At 37.6% G+C, this 16,434-nt stretch overlaps 4 protein-coding genes across 5 annotated transcripts; all 4 read right to left on the bottom strand.

The window, feature by feature from the left end:
- Positions 1-1,095: 1,095 nt before the first annotated feature.
- Positions 1,096-1,647, bottom strand: LOC122292163 (UPF0481 protein At3g47200-like). The gene has a single exon (XM_043100394.1). It carries the CDS (start codon positions 1,645-1,647, stop codon positions 1,096-1,098), a length of 552 nt encoding a protein of 183 aa, XP_042956328.1.
- A 1,560-nt stretch (positions 1,648-3,207) lies between these two features.
- Positions 3,208-6,719, bottom strand: LOC122291287 (UPF0481 protein At3g47200-like). The gene is made up of 2 exons (XM_043098955.1): positions 6,583-6,719; positions 3,208-4,892 (listed from the first exon to the last, which is right to left on the bottom strand). Exon 2 carries the CDS (start codon positions 4,856-4,858, stop codon positions 3,449-3,451), a length of 1,410 nt encoding a protein of 469 aa, XP_042954889.1. The 5' UTR covers positions 4,859-4,892; positions 6,583-6,719; the 3' UTR covers positions 3,208-3,448.
- A 3,013-nt stretch (positions 6,720-9,732) lies between these two features.
- On the bottom strand, positions 9,733-11,857 carry LOC122290743. Of its 2 annotated transcripts, none has more exons than XM_043098359.1 (3): positions 10,595-11,857; positions 10,433-10,504; positions 9,733-10,122 (listed from the first exon to the last, which is right to left on the bottom strand). In XM_043098359.1, the coding sequence occupies exons 1-3, from the start codon at positions 11,599-11,601 to the stop codon at positions 10,107-10,109; spliced, it is 1,095 nt and encodes a 364-aa protein (XP_042954293.1). In that variant the 5' UTR covers positions 11,602-11,857; the 3' UTR covers positions 9,733-10,106. The 2 variants fall into 2 exon arrangements, with proteins under 2 accessions (XP_042954293.1, XP_042954292.1); XM_043098358.1 differs by having other exon boundaries at positions 9,733-10,181; positions 10,595-11,855.
- A 2,182-nt stretch (positions 11,858-14,039) lies between these two features.
- On the bottom strand, positions 14,040-16,400 carry LOC122291897 (transcription termination factor MTEF18, mitochondrial). The gene has a single exon (XM_043099935.1). It carries the CDS (start codon positions 16,245-16,247, stop codon positions 14,574-14,576), a length of 1,674 nt encoding a protein of 557 aa, XP_042955869.1. The 5' UTR covers positions 16,248-16,400; the 3' UTR covers positions 14,040-14,573.
- Between the last annotated feature and the right edge of the window lie 34 nt (positions 16,401-16,434).

The raw sequence follows: 16,434 nt of genomic DNA, 5'->3' as shown, positions 1-16,434 counted from the left end.
AAAAAAAAAAATATAGTTGCAAGCACAATTATGTATTAATCTGTGCACTAATGTGATGTGATTGGTCAAAAAGTAGATTTTATTAAAAACAGTATTAATTTAAATTTTAAGTATGAATAAATCAGTATTGATATACAGATTAGTGCGTGACTATACTTGTATGTAGTAAAACTCTTTTCTTAATGATTAAGAATTTTTTTTAATATTATTATAATTTTTTTATTTTTTTTAAATGTTTAAAAATATTAAAAAATAATTTAAAAAATAAAATAAAAATTTTTTTTTTTTTACCTAACGGTGGAACCACCAACGGTGCCTGTAGCACCATCCTCCATTAATACGACTAGAGCGAGAGAAGCTCTCGCCCAGGGAAAATATTCCAGACATTTAAAGCCACGAATATGATACCAACAACTGTTGCAGTGCTTCTCCAAATAACTCGGAAATAGATCCTTTTCAAAGTTGCCATATTTCGATTCCAGAAGTGTTCATAGTGCCCATTTAGCTTTTGACTGAGTTCACAGTAACAGGAATTCACTTCCACAATTTGACGGCCGAGTTTGCTCACGAGTGTCGCCACCTCCTCATCGCTGCCCAGCTGGTTAAAATTCACCTTCTTTTCAACCAGCAGATCCACATCTTTCTCTGTGTTTATTAGATGATCCAACAGGAAAACAAAATGTAATTGCAGATGTAAGCCTGCGTTGGATAATGACACTGCTCCAAGGCCATCAGGTTTCTGAAAAGACATTCAGTCGTGTCGTCTACTGTTAGTGCAGGGAGTTCCAACACAGGTTGTATGCGCTCCAAGCAGACCAACCAATTGAAGATCCATGAACAATTCAGGAACGGACAGTCTTTCAAGCAGTACTTGCCCTTTCGGAATTTTATGTCGAGTATGTGTCTGTCTTCAACTTCTCTGAATTCTACTCCTGACTCTTCCAGCTTTGTGGCACTGTATAGATGCTCGATGGCTTTACTTTTTGGAGGTTCCAAGTTCGGTGGACACAAAATGTCTTATCAAATCCGCGAAATGTTTGACTACCTCACCAATGACATTGTTGGAATATGTGGCATTCGCTCGTAACAAGAAAATTACTGTCGGGAAAGCTCGAGAAAGGAAGAGTCCTTTTTGTTCAGTTCTTCTACGTGTTCCTTAATTTGCTTCCCTTCTTTGCGATGGTCGCAACTAGAAGAGTCACCCAAGACGGACGTATACAAATCCTCGAGGACCAAAAAAGGAAGCTGATTCTCAGGTACAATCAAGTCATGTTGTATACCTTCTCTCAGCCACGGTTTTCTTAGTATATAATCATCTTCGTGATCTCCTGCATTGCCAGAAGTCCTCAAGAACAGTTCAATTATAAAGATCCCATCCAGTAGAATCATGTTGATAAACTCTTTACTGCTGAGTTCTGAGGTCTCAGCATAACAATGGCGAATTTTATCTTCGTTCTCTTCAATGATGCTTGTAAGATCCGTCTGGCTCTTCCCAGTTCGGAAACAGAAGTCCCTCAAATATCGCAGTTTCTGCATTTCCATGTCCCTCAATTTTCTTTTACGGTGATGAAGAGGGCCTATTGAAACCAGCTTAGGAGTATAGAGTTCTTCATTTACCTTGCGAAGTATTTTGGGAACTCTTTGCATTCAACGCGATCAGTAGCGTGACAAGCCATCTTTTCTCTCCTTCAAGTTCCTTTTATTAGTCACGGACAAACAACTTTGCCAGCAATAATTAATAGAACAGAATTATTATCCTTTAAGCTCCAATCAATAAAAGCAACAAACTAAATACATTAATGTGTCATTCGGATAGCCGGAGTTCTGTCCTAGCACCCTTGAGGGAAAAAGCAAATATTTACAAGTCTTTAGCAGATATCAAGACGGATGAACACAGCGAAAGGCCATCTTCTAGTTCTTGTTAAAGGTCATCTTCTTCACCTTTACTTGCCTATAAAACCCTTCGGAAACCCGGCCACTACTACAACCGGGACCGCAAAAGGCCAGCTTTAACAATAGAAACAGATCAATGCAAAGAAAGCATACGCTTGAATATATAGTAGCTAGATCATATATATAATACTCATTTTACAAAAATATCAAGGGCCTTGTTAAGAAGGTTTTTTCAAGGTTCTACTGTGTTATAGCTTTGTTCTAAACTAAAAGGCTAGCTCCGGAAAGAAAGTGAAAAGATGATCTGAAGAACCTCCACTTCTCTGTTATTTAAGGGAGGTTTGTGCAGGCCAAGGCAAGATTAAACACTCTATTCACCTTCTTCTGAGAAATGATTTAAATATGTATGGGAATCAAGGGGAAAGAACTCAACATATGTCTGCTATTATCTTCCATTTTAGTGAAGATACCTTATGGCATATTGTAAATGCATTTCCACTACCAATTTCTCACTGAACTAGACTAGTACTGTCAAACAAATCATATTTTTAAAGAAATTAAATTATATATCATGAAGAACTTGATTAAAGTGACATCATTGAGATTAGAAAAAGAAACCTGCAAAACTTGCTGTAGGAAGCACAATTGTGTGTTTGAGTATCCCGGTTCTCCGCCTGCTAAATGCTACATGCACTCGTGTAGTCTCCCACTCTTTCTCACGGATAGCATCTGCTGTCTTCCTCTTTCCCTCAGATATAGTATGTGTGGCTTCTCTCTCTCTCTCTCTCTCTCTCTCTCTCTCTCTCTCTCTCTCTCATATCAAAAGCACAAACCACGTCTAGCTTTTGCAGAAGCAAAAAAGGCGAACTTGAATATCCCATATCATGAGCATTATTGAACACTTTACGTCACCATAATTGACATGTTCAACAGATATATACATGTTCCAGACGAGTAAATAAGAGGCTGCGTGAAATTTAATTTTTGTCAAAAATATAACTGCAACAATTAACAAAATAAGGTTAAACACTAATGCTTTTGATTCTACTCCGTTTTATGCACACCAAATTCCTTCGAGGTTTTTTTTCCTAGGCAACTTAGATTGGGGGGGCTGCAAAATTGGACACAAACTTCACAAAGTTGAAACAAGAAGAGAATATTAGATAGAAATTATAAAGATGGAGAGGATGTCACAATGGTAAACAAGAAGAAAACTAAAATTAATAATATTCCGTGGTGCGCGACTGGTAATAATAATCACCGTGAGGATTGGAACTAATAGGATGTCACAAGTTTTGCTTTTCTTGTTACAAGTTGAAGAAAATTAGTATTATGTAAAATTTATTATGATGGAGAGGATATCACAAGGTAAGCAGGACATGGATTACAAAGTTCATATATAAGCAGAGCACTCAGACAAACAACAAGCACACAGATGCTTCAATTCTGCATCAAAAAAACGAAACAAAACGAAAAGAAAACAAACCATGACTCGAAACACAGACACTTTAAAGCACAGACACTCGAACAAACATTTAAAGCACAGACACTTTATTCATTTCTTCAAAACAAAAGGCCGAAGGAATCCCCAGAGAGAGTTGACCAATAATAGAAGTCCAATCACAGTTGCAGCGCCTCTCCAAAAGTCGCCGAAATAAAACCTTTCCATGGTTGCCATAATACGGTTCCAATGGTCATAATAATGGCTTCGAAGTCCTTTAATTATGTCGACGTAACACGATCCGTCAGCCACAATCTGAAGGCAGAGTTTGTTAATAAAAGTCGCAGCTGCAACATTGCTACCGAGCCCGTTAAGGATGATCTTTTTCTCAACAAGCAATTCTATATCTTTTTCGGTGTCGATGATAGAATCCAATAGCCTAACGTAATGGCAGAAGTGGGCTTCCATTGGATAGTGACACTGCTCCAGTGCCATGATGTTTCGGAAAATACCTTCAGTCACGTCTTCTATCACCAAGCGTGGGATTTCTAACGAAGGTTGCATACGCTCCAAGCACGCAAAGCGTTTCAAGCAAGGAAAGCAAGCCAAGAGCCATGAAAAATTTAACCATGGACACCTGTCCAGGCACTTTTTCTTATTGAATTTAATGTCAAGTAAGCTTCTACTTGGAGGAGCTACCTTGAATTTCACTCCTACTTCGTCCAGCTTTGTTGCACTACATACTTCATCAAATTGCTCTGCCTCCGGCCCGCTTCCAGCTTTATCAAACGGCTTCGACCTTAGGTGCAGAAGATTGTAATACGTCCTCAGTAAATCAGTGAGATGTTTAACTTCCTTCCCCTCGGGCACTGAGTACTCCTGATTGTTGAGTACGAAATCACAGGCAAGCTTAAGAAAGGAAGGAGCCTGGCCCTGCTGATTTTCTTGTCCATCGAGGACAAAGTCATATAGTTTCTTCAAAACAAAATATGGAAGCTGATTCTCAAGTAATATTAAGTCAGGCCATATATGACATACCAGGCATGGCTTACTTATTATATGGTCTCCTTCGTAAACTTTTGGGTTTCGACTCCTCAAGATGAACTCAATGATAAAAGTAGCATCCAATAGAATCATCTTTACAAACTCTACACTGTTGATCTGATCAAAGGTCTCAGAATAGCAATGTCTGATTTTTAACTCGTCGCTTTCAATGATGCCTGCAAGATCATTCTTACTCTTCTTAGTCCGATCACAGAATCCCTTCAAATATCGAAGTTTCTGAATTTCTATATCCTTGGGTTGCTGCATGCTGTAATGGAGAGGGCCGATATGAACTAGTTTAGGAGTGTAAGCTTCTTTTTCTACCCGGCGAAGCAACTCAGGGACCCTGTAGATGCAACACTCGGGCCATTCACCAGGCTCTATGTCAGGCGAATCTTCAACAATATTGATCATAAACTCTTCGCATCCAAGTTGCTTTTTCTTGTCACCTGAATCAGTGGCAGGACGTCCTTCGGCCATATTCTGCTTCAATCGTCAAGATCCTTAATTTTGCCTATGATCGACACAAAAACAACATGAATGTATGTACGTACGTAGATAGATACCTAATACCAGGCATTCGAATCTTCGATGCAACTGGGACTTAGCACGATTAAATATGCTCAAAGAGTCGAACAAAATAGCATAGCCAAAGACGCCAACCCTACATGATTAACATTATAAATTGTTGTAGCTCATCGTATGTTTATTAATTGATGCCCTCTTACCCATATCTAATCTTTTCTTTTTTATTATACTTTTCTTTGTTTCACTTATAATATAACGAATGGCCATGAAAGAAAACACTCAAAATCCTACTAAGATCACCCTTTTCCCTCCATTACAGTGCATTATGGGATATTTGAATGTTCAGAGTTTTTATGAACAGTGTGAAAATGCTTATAATTAGTTATGAAGATTTTATGGAAAGAGATTTTAATAGAGTTTTACAAAAGTACTGTGAGATTCATTTAGTATATATAGATATTTGGACGTAGAGAAGTTTTTATGGAGGGTGTAGTAAATAACTTAATTTATATATATATATATATATATGTGTGTGTGTGTGTATGTATGTATGTATGTATGTGTATATAAAAGTAACAGCCGCCACATGATAGACATGCAGCTTAATTAGTCGCCGCGAGGAGTGGTAGTTTTGTAAAATAATGTTATTTTTATAAGCTATTCTATAAAAATACCCCTCATATAGTTGTGAAATATTTTATGAAAAATATTATGTGTAAATTATTTTCTATTTGTATTTACAGACTGTGTTCGTGTCAAATTAAATTATGGACATTCAATTATATGGATTAATCCGAACATGACCCATTTATAAGCTAAATGGGTTAGAACTTCAAATCCTAACATGATTCATTTAAATAACGGGTGACATGACACAATCTGTTTTGACCTATTTAATAATTAATTAGAAATTAATTAATATGACATGACCCATTTATATTTAATAGTAATTAATTAGAAATGGTTCAACCTTATGTAAATGGATTGAACTGACCTGCATAATCCATTTAATTTTATTAATATAATTTTAGATAAAAATTAAAATTTATATTTATTAATAACTACAATGTCTCCAAAACAATAAGACTACTTACTAACAAAAACATATTAATATATTTTAGATTTTAACCTGTAATAAAATTAATATTACAAACCCAATAAAAACAAATATAAGCATAAGTTTAAAATTACAATTTTAATAATAAAAATATAAGCATACTAAGAAATATCAATATTAATATAATCCAACAATAATAAACATAAGTATTTTGTAATTTTAAAATAAAATTTAAACTGATAATTACAAGTTCATTTATTTATTAATCAATTTGTATTGAATCGAATTTATTTATATTAAATCTAAACCGTTAATTTTATATTTTATTCATGTTTAATTCACAAATCATATCACATGTTCTATCCCAACAGACCACAGGCTGCCGTAGCTAGGCTACATGCGAGCTAGCCACCACAAAGCTACCTAGAATGTACTACTGGTGATGGCCGCCATAGTTGCCCAAATCAATCGAGTTGGTCGCTCAAATCGGCCAAAACTTGGCTACCGTGGCGGTAGTACGTATGACCTGCAGGGCCACCTAGTGGTGGCAGCTGCTATGCTTATATATAGCATTCTATCACTGTTAACAAAATATAAGTGAAATGGTGGAGCAAAGAACCTGCAAATTTTGCTTGAAATCATTAAGAATGCTTGTACGCTTGAGGCCGCACCTCTTGAATGCTACAGTGAAAAAAAGTGTAATGTATCTGCTTGTGATTGTGAATTTTTCCTTATCTACTCACGCTCTTATTTATAGATACGAAATGATTTACCTACAAATAAGCTCTATAAAAATAAATTTATAAATTGACTTAACTTGACGTGGTAGATTAGTTTATACTTTACTTTCTTGATATATTATTCTAGCAGTAGTACTCCTCTAGATAGATTAATGCCTCTCTCTCTCTCTCTCTCTCAAGCATAACAAACACAAAACATGATATGCTTTCCTCATCGTCACCATCACAAAATCACAAACATCTTTTATCTTTGCTTTCTCTACTTCCAAGTTATTATTGATTCCAAAATCAATTAGCAAAATGTTAATTTATAGAAAATACTTTATCCGTCTGGCATTATTCCTCTCTCTCTCTCTCTCTCTCTCTCTCTCTCTCTCTCTCTCTCTCTCTCTCTCTCTCTCTCTCTCTCTCTCTCAAGCATAACAAGCACACCACACAATATGCTTTCCTTATCGTCACCATCACAAAATCACAAACAGCTTTGATCTTTGCCTTTTCTACTTACAAGTCTCATTGAAAATACATTAAAAAATTGTAACAAATAATTGTTTAGTGGAGATGGTAGGGTTAATTGTTCTAGAGTGATCAACAATTGTAAGATTTGGGCATGGAGAGACAGCAATTCCGATTCCAAAGAATTACTTGTGAGATGGATAAGTAATTTTATGCATGTTGGTTGTTGGTAGTGGGTACCCATGATCTATGTTGTGTCCACATAAATTGGGAAGTTATTAATTAACTCCTCACCACTATTATTTAACTTCAGAAAAATTAATTAATCTCTCATGAAGAAGAGTATAAAAATAACGTACAAAAAGAAAAATTCTCATTTCTCTCTATAATTTTCTAAAGCAACGATCTAGATATCTTGATTTTGAAGCGTGAAATTTTTTAAGAGATTCTAATAGCCTCTTAAGTGATGCAAATAACAAAGTGGCACGAACTGTAAGACGAGCAAAAATCCAGACTTGTGAGAATTCCATTTCTTGAGGTGATTTAAATTAACTTTATTTAACAATGCGCAAGAGGCTTGATTTTCTTGTTGATTAACCTAATATATATCTTCCCAAAAAAAAACCCTGAATCATCTATCCCTTGGGACGATTATTCTGCAACAGTCATTTTCTTCTCAACCGAAACATGTTGCATCCTCAACAACGGTCATTGAAGACGTGGACTGAAGCAACCCTGCCACTGCAGCATCGTCGAAGTACAGTCAACAGAGTGGGAACCACATGCATTGCCAAGTGAATTCAATGCTGGAATTGCTTCAGGTTATTTTTCTTAATTTCTTCCCAATTGTAGTAGGAAGAAATTTTAATTCGGTTACATGTTTATCTTCTTCATGTTCCCCTCTGGCATTAGTCCAACAAACAGGTTAAAAACAGCCATATTATTTCATTAAATTATTGCTAGATATTGTATCATTCTGATCCAGAACAAGAAAAATAATGGAAACCATACCACCTTTATAGCAGCTAAATAATAAATAAAGGTATCAACATTGTTATGTATAAACTTGCATCTAGCAACAAAGGAAACTTTAAATGTCCAACCACGCACTGCCGTAGTTGCAGCTTACCAAATTTGCCAAGCATTCACACTAAAATGCCTAATAACTAACCATGCTAAAAGTATTCATTCTTAGTTAATTACCCTTCATACTTCAAGGATTCTGCTCAGTGATCGATTGGAGTCAAGCCAACTTGCTCCAAAGGAATGTGCGAGCACATTATCCTTTAGCACCCGGTCTCATCTGCCTAGATTTAAAAGGGTGAACAACATTTAGTTCAAGAAGCTTCACCATTTGCTATTTTGCTGACACCCCTTGAGCTGAGAATAAACTCCACTCTGGTGGGGGCAGCTGCTTCTGCTTCACTTTTCTGTACGGTACATCAGTAATCGAGCTTAGATTTTTGTCTGATAAATGCTGCATTTGAACCTATGCTGTGTACATTGAATGTTAATGACAATTGACAGACATTCGTATGCCTGAAATATACGGAAAATGATTGGTCATATCTGAGTTGCATTTGAACCTGATACATTCCAAATAATCCCAATTCTTAGTTTCCAACATCTACTTTTTCTGGCTCTGTCTTCACTATGTTCCCCTACGGGAACATATTACAATAAAAAAGGGTGAAGCTTTAGAAATTCTTGAAAATAGACATTTTGGCTAATTTCCACCATCCTTGTTCACTGGATTATGGCGTCACCAATAAGATTTCCCTCTATCCCAAAAAGCAATACTGAATAACTCTTTTTGTTTTGGGGAATGAATAAACTATTAAAAGAAAGGGACAAGAAGAACAGGGAAAAAAGACCATAACAACAAGCAGCTATAGACAAGCTTGGAGCTTATGCAACCACAACTGCAACCACTCAGGTGAGGCTAGACAAAGGGAACCTGTACAAGATGCATTTAGAAGCCCACGGGAAAGCTCATGAGCAGCAGCATTGGAGAAGGATGTAGGCAAAAAGTTCATCTTGAAATGACTTAAAGGGGAAGTAGGGTAAAAAAACGTACGTCATTTACTTTTTTCTTGCATATTCCAAAAACTCTCGGAACTCCTAAATTTGCAGTGTGCGTGCGCCCACATAACAGATAGTCCACAGAATTCTGGTTTGCATATACGTTCCCTATTTAACAATGACAAAACAAAACAGTTCTCTAGTATTGTAGTTTATTAACTCCCTCGTTTAATATAAAGAAAACCAATTGAAGCTACTCTTCGACACGATAATTTAGATTTTATCTAACTCCAAACAAGTTTTCTTGGGTCAAGAGCGCATAACTCTTTCATTCTCCCCACTAAATCTCTCTCTCCAACTTAGTTTGTACACAAATTCTTTTTCTATTTTATTTGGTACATGAATTCTTATCATGGGAAAAAAAGAAGAAAAAGATAAAAAAAAATCACGACAAACTACTTAATTCATTGATCTTAAATCCATGAAAGAATGAAATGTAAAAAGTCAACTAACCACAACTAAACAAGTAAAGATTCAGACAGAACGAGAGGGGGTTGAGACACTATGCAAATGCTCAGCAGTATATATACTAAGATTCTGGGTTTCAGAATATAAATACTGCTCTCCTCAACTGAGAAATAACAAGCTCTAGTAAGCTAGCAGGTTAAGAGGCTCTCTTAAATCATACTCGTTCAAAGCAAATAGAATACATAAACACAAAAAACTATTCAAAAGTCTTATCCTTCAAACTTTAATAGTTTTAACTCTTTATGTACATCAGTGACTACTAATAACAAGTAAAACGATATAACTCTTCCAACTTTTTATTGAGCTGCTCACGAGATAGAATTGTCATCCATTCATCTTCAAAGTTCTATGTTCTGTTGGTGTATAGTTTGTTTATACCTTCCTTAGCCGTCTAAAAGGGTCAGCAGTCACAAGGCCTTCAAAATTCCAATAAACAGTCAAAAGAATCACAAATTGCCAACAGTCCAACCTAACACTGCAAGCAACAGAAAAAAATCGAAGTCATAAACATTATGTTTGGTCACTGAAAAAAGAAATTCAATTATAAAATCTAACGAAATCCCATTTTAATTTTCCGTTGCTTGTAACCCAAGAAACCTAATCATTATTGAATAGAAATATGACCAATTTATCCAACATCAAATTAATTCACCTTTTCTTTTAACAATAAAACGAATACAAAAGGTCAAAGCAGAAACAGAGAGAGTCAAAGGTAAAGTTTTAAACCTTCCCAGGAGCATCACTGACCCTGTATGACTCCGGCGTAATCGAACCAAGCCATAATCCCGGAAAAACACACTGCAAAACAAATAGATGTAGAAGTCCTTGGTTATGTAAACAATAAACAAATATCTTGGGCTTGTAAATTGAATTGCAAAATTGGTTTACATCGAGCTGTTTCTGAACGTTCTTCGCTCGCTTCTTGGGCCTCCTGGCGGGCTTGGACCCAGTGAACACGAGGATATCCTCTTCAATCTCCTTTCTCGACAGCGAGATCGAAAGTTTCGGCCTTTCGCGTCCGTTCCGTTTCGGGCTCGAGCCGATTCAGCGCGAGCCGGAGACTGGCTTTTGGTCTCCTGCACCAGTGCTCCATCAGTTCTAGATGCTCCTCTAACTCCGTCGGCGTCGAGACGCTTCGTCGCCGATTTTCTTGGCCGCAGATTCCACGTCTTCTGCGCCGGTTCTTCGACTTCTGTGATAGCTGCAGATGATGTTAAAGCCGGTGCTTCTGCGGCACCATCCTCATCTTCAGTAGCACCAGACTTGTTCTTGGTACGGAGACGAATGAGGATCTTCGATTTCGGATCGGATTCCATTGATTTCTCCTCCGGTTTTCCCATCTCCCGGCCAGAGTTAGCCGGCTTCTTATCCGAAGTTTTCTTAGCTTCCTTTCCGATCATGCTCTCTGGAACACCAAAGGAGGGAAGGCCATTTTCCCCCCCGTTTCTCCCCGGATCATTCCGATTCTCCGATTCAGAACCCCTCCAAGTCGAACCGGTGAGTTTACTGACCCTGTGGTGACTGTACTTGAGCGGAGAAGCGACCCGAGGTTCCGAGCCAGCAGACAGAGTCGACTCGCCGAGTTTTCGGGCCACTCGGCGACCATGATCTTCATTGACCGAGAAAGAATAATTCGACCGGAGCCCCGAGTCGCGAGTCAAACCGGCAAGTCCGTGGCGAAACCGGAGGTGATGATTGGTGGTGGTGGAGTGGTCGAGGGGCCACTTGTAGTTGGAGAAAGCGAAGCTTCTGAGAGGTGGACGCTTCGAAGACAAAACGGAGGCGGCCATGGGTGGTTGTAGTTGCCGATGTGATTGTGATTGTGGTGTTGACGGTGATTGAGACGCTACTGGCGCTACTGGTATATCGGTTTCGGATACAGAGTGTAACACCATGTTTCGGTAAGCGACAACGAGAGAAAGTATCGGAAGGAAACAAAAAAAGCAGTTTGAAGGAATCAAAGGGAATTCGGAGGCTTAACAATGGATGGCATAGAATGGGTAGTGCTTGGGAACTGAAAAGGGCAATCGCAGAGAGAAGGATTGGGTATGGAGATTGGAAGAATTAAGCGCATGTGTTTGTTGTGTATGTTGTTGCATACAGTACGGGACGCTGCCCAGAATTTCATCATGTATTCTTTTGTTTATGGAAGATATAAAAACAACATTAACATCCTTGTCTCTCTTTTTTGTCTTTTTACCCATAATGCCCCCTTTGGGCTCTTCTTTTCTTGCTAACCAAGCATAGTCAAAATTCTCCTTCTCAACAAAACATTTTTTTTTTTTAATTTTATAAAAAGAAAAAGTAACAAATGATTATGAATCTTGTTAACTTTCCTTCTTATTATTAATTTTAATTAGAAAAATGCTAAGTGTCTTGATAGTCTCTCGACACCTTTTTTTTTTTAATTTAATAATTAAGAATTTTTTTAAAATGTTTAAGATAATTAAAAAATACACTTATTGAAAGAATTCTTTGGTGGCTGACAACCTTTTAATAATTGCCATCACAAGATGGAGAATAATTGTTATTTATGATTTATAATTAGATAGTTGGATGTCTGGAAAACATCAATACCAAGCCAAACAGATATATATATATATATATATATTTATTTATTCAGGATGTGAATCTGGTGTGGGTCCAATAGGAGGGTTTGTGGTTGGTATTTAAGTTATTGATTTTAATTTCTTGTGATGTTGAATTTAGCAAACTTTAGTCTAATTTCATCGGCATAGTGTGACAGCGAAAGATACTGATCATGTGATGACAGTAAACTAAATATTTATTAAAAAATATTTTCTTAATCACTAAATTAAAAAAAAAAATTAAAAAAAAAAGATCGAGAAAATGTTTCAGTACCACCTTTCGGTGGTCCAAGCATTTTCTTTTGTTTTATTGTAAGAATTTCTTATATTAATTATTTAAATAAATAATAATTTAAAATGTGTGTGTAATTGGCATATAAGTGATGGGGGTAAATAACATTTTGTGTCTACATCTGTCAAAACCAAAATCACTTATATGTTTTCAAAGATTATATGCCATTCACAGCTAATTCTAAGTTAATACATGGAAGCACATTTGGGAGCAAATGCAAATCTTTCATCTGTAAGAAAATATTGTCCATTTACATTATGTTTCTTTATTTAATGTGTCTTAATACAATGCCAATTGTCCAAACACACCTCTCTTCAACTGTGTCCACTCCTATTAAGATCCGACCATGAAGATTTTGCCACGTAGCCTTTTAATTTTTATTCATCTTGATGGTTAGAATTGGGATAACAATGTTATTTGTCAATTTCTCAATACATAAGGTATCACTTTTATTAATGCTTTTGTGTAAAATGCGTTTTACTTTTGTACCAAAATACACGTTTTAAATCCTCAGCCGTAGAGAGAGAGACTAGTCATTTCATTTCACTTTTAAGTGTATTTATTAGTTTTTTCGTTTTGGGGGGGGGGGGGCGGGGGGGGTGGGGGGGGAAGGAATAATAGAGAGAGGCCGATTCTAATTGTTTGAAGCGCAGACATCCAGCCAAGGGGGCGCTTTTAGAGAAGCATTACGAATACAATAGCTTCCTCGTGTTCAATTACCCAAAAGAAGAAAAAAATGTGAATATCTTGGTACTTGCAAGCGTAAACTGTAAAGGCCATCAGGGAATCACGCCACCATCTCGCCTCGTAGCAGTGGACAGCACCGTTATATATATATATATAGCCACATTCAATCGGAATATAAATATATATATATATATATATATATATATTCTGGGGTTTGCTTTTTCACGAAGGGTATCGATGAGTAGTTCAAGAATACGTGAAAAGAAAGAGAGACCTTATGATTGTCGGTTAGAAATACTTGGTATAATATGGTAGAGAATTGAGAAGGAACTTGAGTGCAGGAAGTAAAACTAGAAGCTTTGGCAGTGTGGACTGTAAGTCAGATTGAGAATCCTAATCCATGTGAAATAGCAACTTCTAATAGAACTACACAGACTCAGTAATCATTCAGGCCTACATCTCAGCCACTAATAACTAGTAAGGGAGAAGGCCTTACATCTAGATTGGAGATTATCTCCTCTTTTATGTAATTGCTGTGAAGGACAGCACCACCTCACCTGCCTGTCTGAATTACGCAACGGCTTGCTTTTCAAGTAGTCTTTCATATTAGAACTTTTTTTCAAATTTCAGCAATGATCATCTCATATACATTATATAAGCATTCCCCCAGCGGATATTATTTTTGGTTGAGTCAAAAGGCGATCTGCAAGCATAATAGGCTCAGAGAGAGAGAGAGAGAGAGAGAGAGAGAGGTAACTTGGTAACCTTGGAATTGAAAGTTTGTCCGTTGGATGGCACTTAATATCATCCCGATCTTTTCACGATAAACATAGAGAGAGATACAGAAGCTACACAAAAATAATTCACAAATATGACGGCGGGACCAATCATTCAGTACAATGCAATGGTCGTATACACAATATACAAATTGCCTACAAGGGGTCTCGAAATACTTACTTCTGATGATGGAAGATCCTCAACAATTACAGATGCTAAAGTAAGATCGGAGGCACATTCTACTTATCAAATCAAAAAAGATCGGAGGCCAATTCAGGCGCTTTCTGTGGGCAATTAATTAAGACAACACTGGAAATCAATAACGGCAGTGGTTGAGGCTTGTATCCAGAAATAATTAGTAATGCCATTGTTAGCCGGGGATTTGATATTAATTTACAAAACTTCCAGATGGATCAATCCAACCACGTGAGTTTTGTCACAGGTCTTCCGACACTATGAAATTCATCTTTAATTTTGTAAACCATGTAAAGTGGCAAAATGCTAAGAGGCTGTATAAACTCAACTATGACCCCAATGGTTTTCTGTTTGAGTACTGCTCAGACCACCTTTTTGGAGCATCTGGATGAATTGTAGAAAGGCGAGCTACAAAATTCTTTTCACTTGTGGCTACTATGCTTGCAATGGAGTAGGTTTTTGTACAGAAACCCTTTTCTGCAAGCCACACATGAAATCTGTACCTGGGTTTAATCCGGTTCTCTAGGTCAAAACACAAAAATCCAGGAAAAATATCTAGGTACTGTAAAGAGATTCCCATTTCCTGGCGGAGGAAGTTCACTTTCTGCTCAATAGTTTCTGGTTTTTGGTTCATGACCTTTGGCGTTGACCTTATCATCCTGCAGAGCTTTGAGAATTCCACACCAACACGAAGGAAGCAATCAAACCGCTCCTGCAGCTCAATACTAGTGCCATGCAAGTGAGCTAGCACCTTCATGGTCAAGGCATTTTCGCCAAACCCAATCCCATGCAAGAATTTTAATTTATTCATAGTATGAGTAGGGGTTCTTGAAGATTGGATCTTCTCCAACCCATCTCCGAATTCCTTATCCAAGTCTTCTTCAGGATCAATAAGGACGTAATTAGCTAACAACTGATGATTACCACTATTAATTCTATGGAAGAACCATTCGTGTAGATTCAAAGCCTTCATCACATGAGGCAAATTAGCCATTTTATTTCTTCCCAACACGTAAGGGTACTTCTGACCAATGGACCTTAATTCGCTTGAGTTCAATCCGAAATGTTTCAAGAATCCCAGCACTGAAATCACCGGTGTTTCCAAGTCAAGTTTCAAAATATCTGGGTGCCGAAGTAGCAATAAACCAGCATCCTCCTTAATACCAAATCTACAAAAGTACTCCGCTGTTTGGGCCAAAACCTCTTCTGGGTATTCGAGGAAAACGTGCTTGCTCCTACCCATCAGCTCCCCTGCCGTTCCTTTCTCACATCCCAAATCATAAAACACCCGAATTTTCCTACATACCTCATACCAAGCATCCACATTTCCCTCAACATAACTCGCCAAATCAAAATCTACAAAGACCCTTTTCAAATCATCAAACAATGCGTCAACTTCATCCCCCAATTCATCTTCCCCACCCAACACATGCGGAAAAGTTAAACAAATACCGATCACGGAAACATTGCTCAATCCATATCCCTTGAACCCACATAGCTTAGTCTTCAACTCCTCCGAACTCTTACTGAAAATCGAAACATCGTCCTTATACAACTTCCCCAACCTAGTCCACGGAAACCCAAATCCCGAAAGAGCACAAGCCGCATTCAAAACAGTCCCATCTTCGGAGAAAAAGAACTTGTTGGCAGGCAAAAACGCATTAAGTTCACCATAACAAATACCAATGCTTTCAAAGAAAAATTCAAATTCATTGACGGGATGGTACCTGAGGAGCCTCTGAAACTTCTTGAAGAAATCGGAGCGCGAGAAATCGAGCTTGGCGATGAGGCTGGAGACCGAAAACATGGAATTCTTAGCAATGTGCTCGGCAAAGGTGTAGGGTAAGTTCCTGGTGGTATGGAGGTACTCCGTGAGAGCCCTCTGAGCTTCTTTGATGGCTTGGGGCCTGTACTTGGAGGGGATCTTGGAAAGGTTTGGGAGCTTTCTGGTGGTAGAGAAGTGGTGGGTGAGGATGGTGAACAGAGACTTGGGGATGGGCATGTCGGGTAGGTTTTTTTCAGGATTTTTAGGGTTTAAGGATTCTTGGGGATGTCATACAAGCTGAGCTTTGCTTGACAAAATGGAGACTCGAATCATGCCCGCGATCGCGAATTTCAGCCAACAAAATCGACGAGGGCATTTCGGTAAATTGACTGGAAACATATCACTTACTATATATAGCATATAC

Source organism: Carya illinoinensis, chromosome 13 (genome assembly GCF_018687715.1).
Source record: "Carya illinoinensis cultivar Pawnee chromosome 13, C.illinoinensisPawnee_v1, whole genome shotgun sequence".
Taxonomy (NCBI): domain Eukaryota; kingdom Viridiplantae; phylum Streptophyta; class Magnoliopsida; order Fagales; family Juglandaceae; genus Carya; species Carya illinoinensis.
This window is presented reverse-complemented; position numbering and strand designations above follow the sequence as displayed.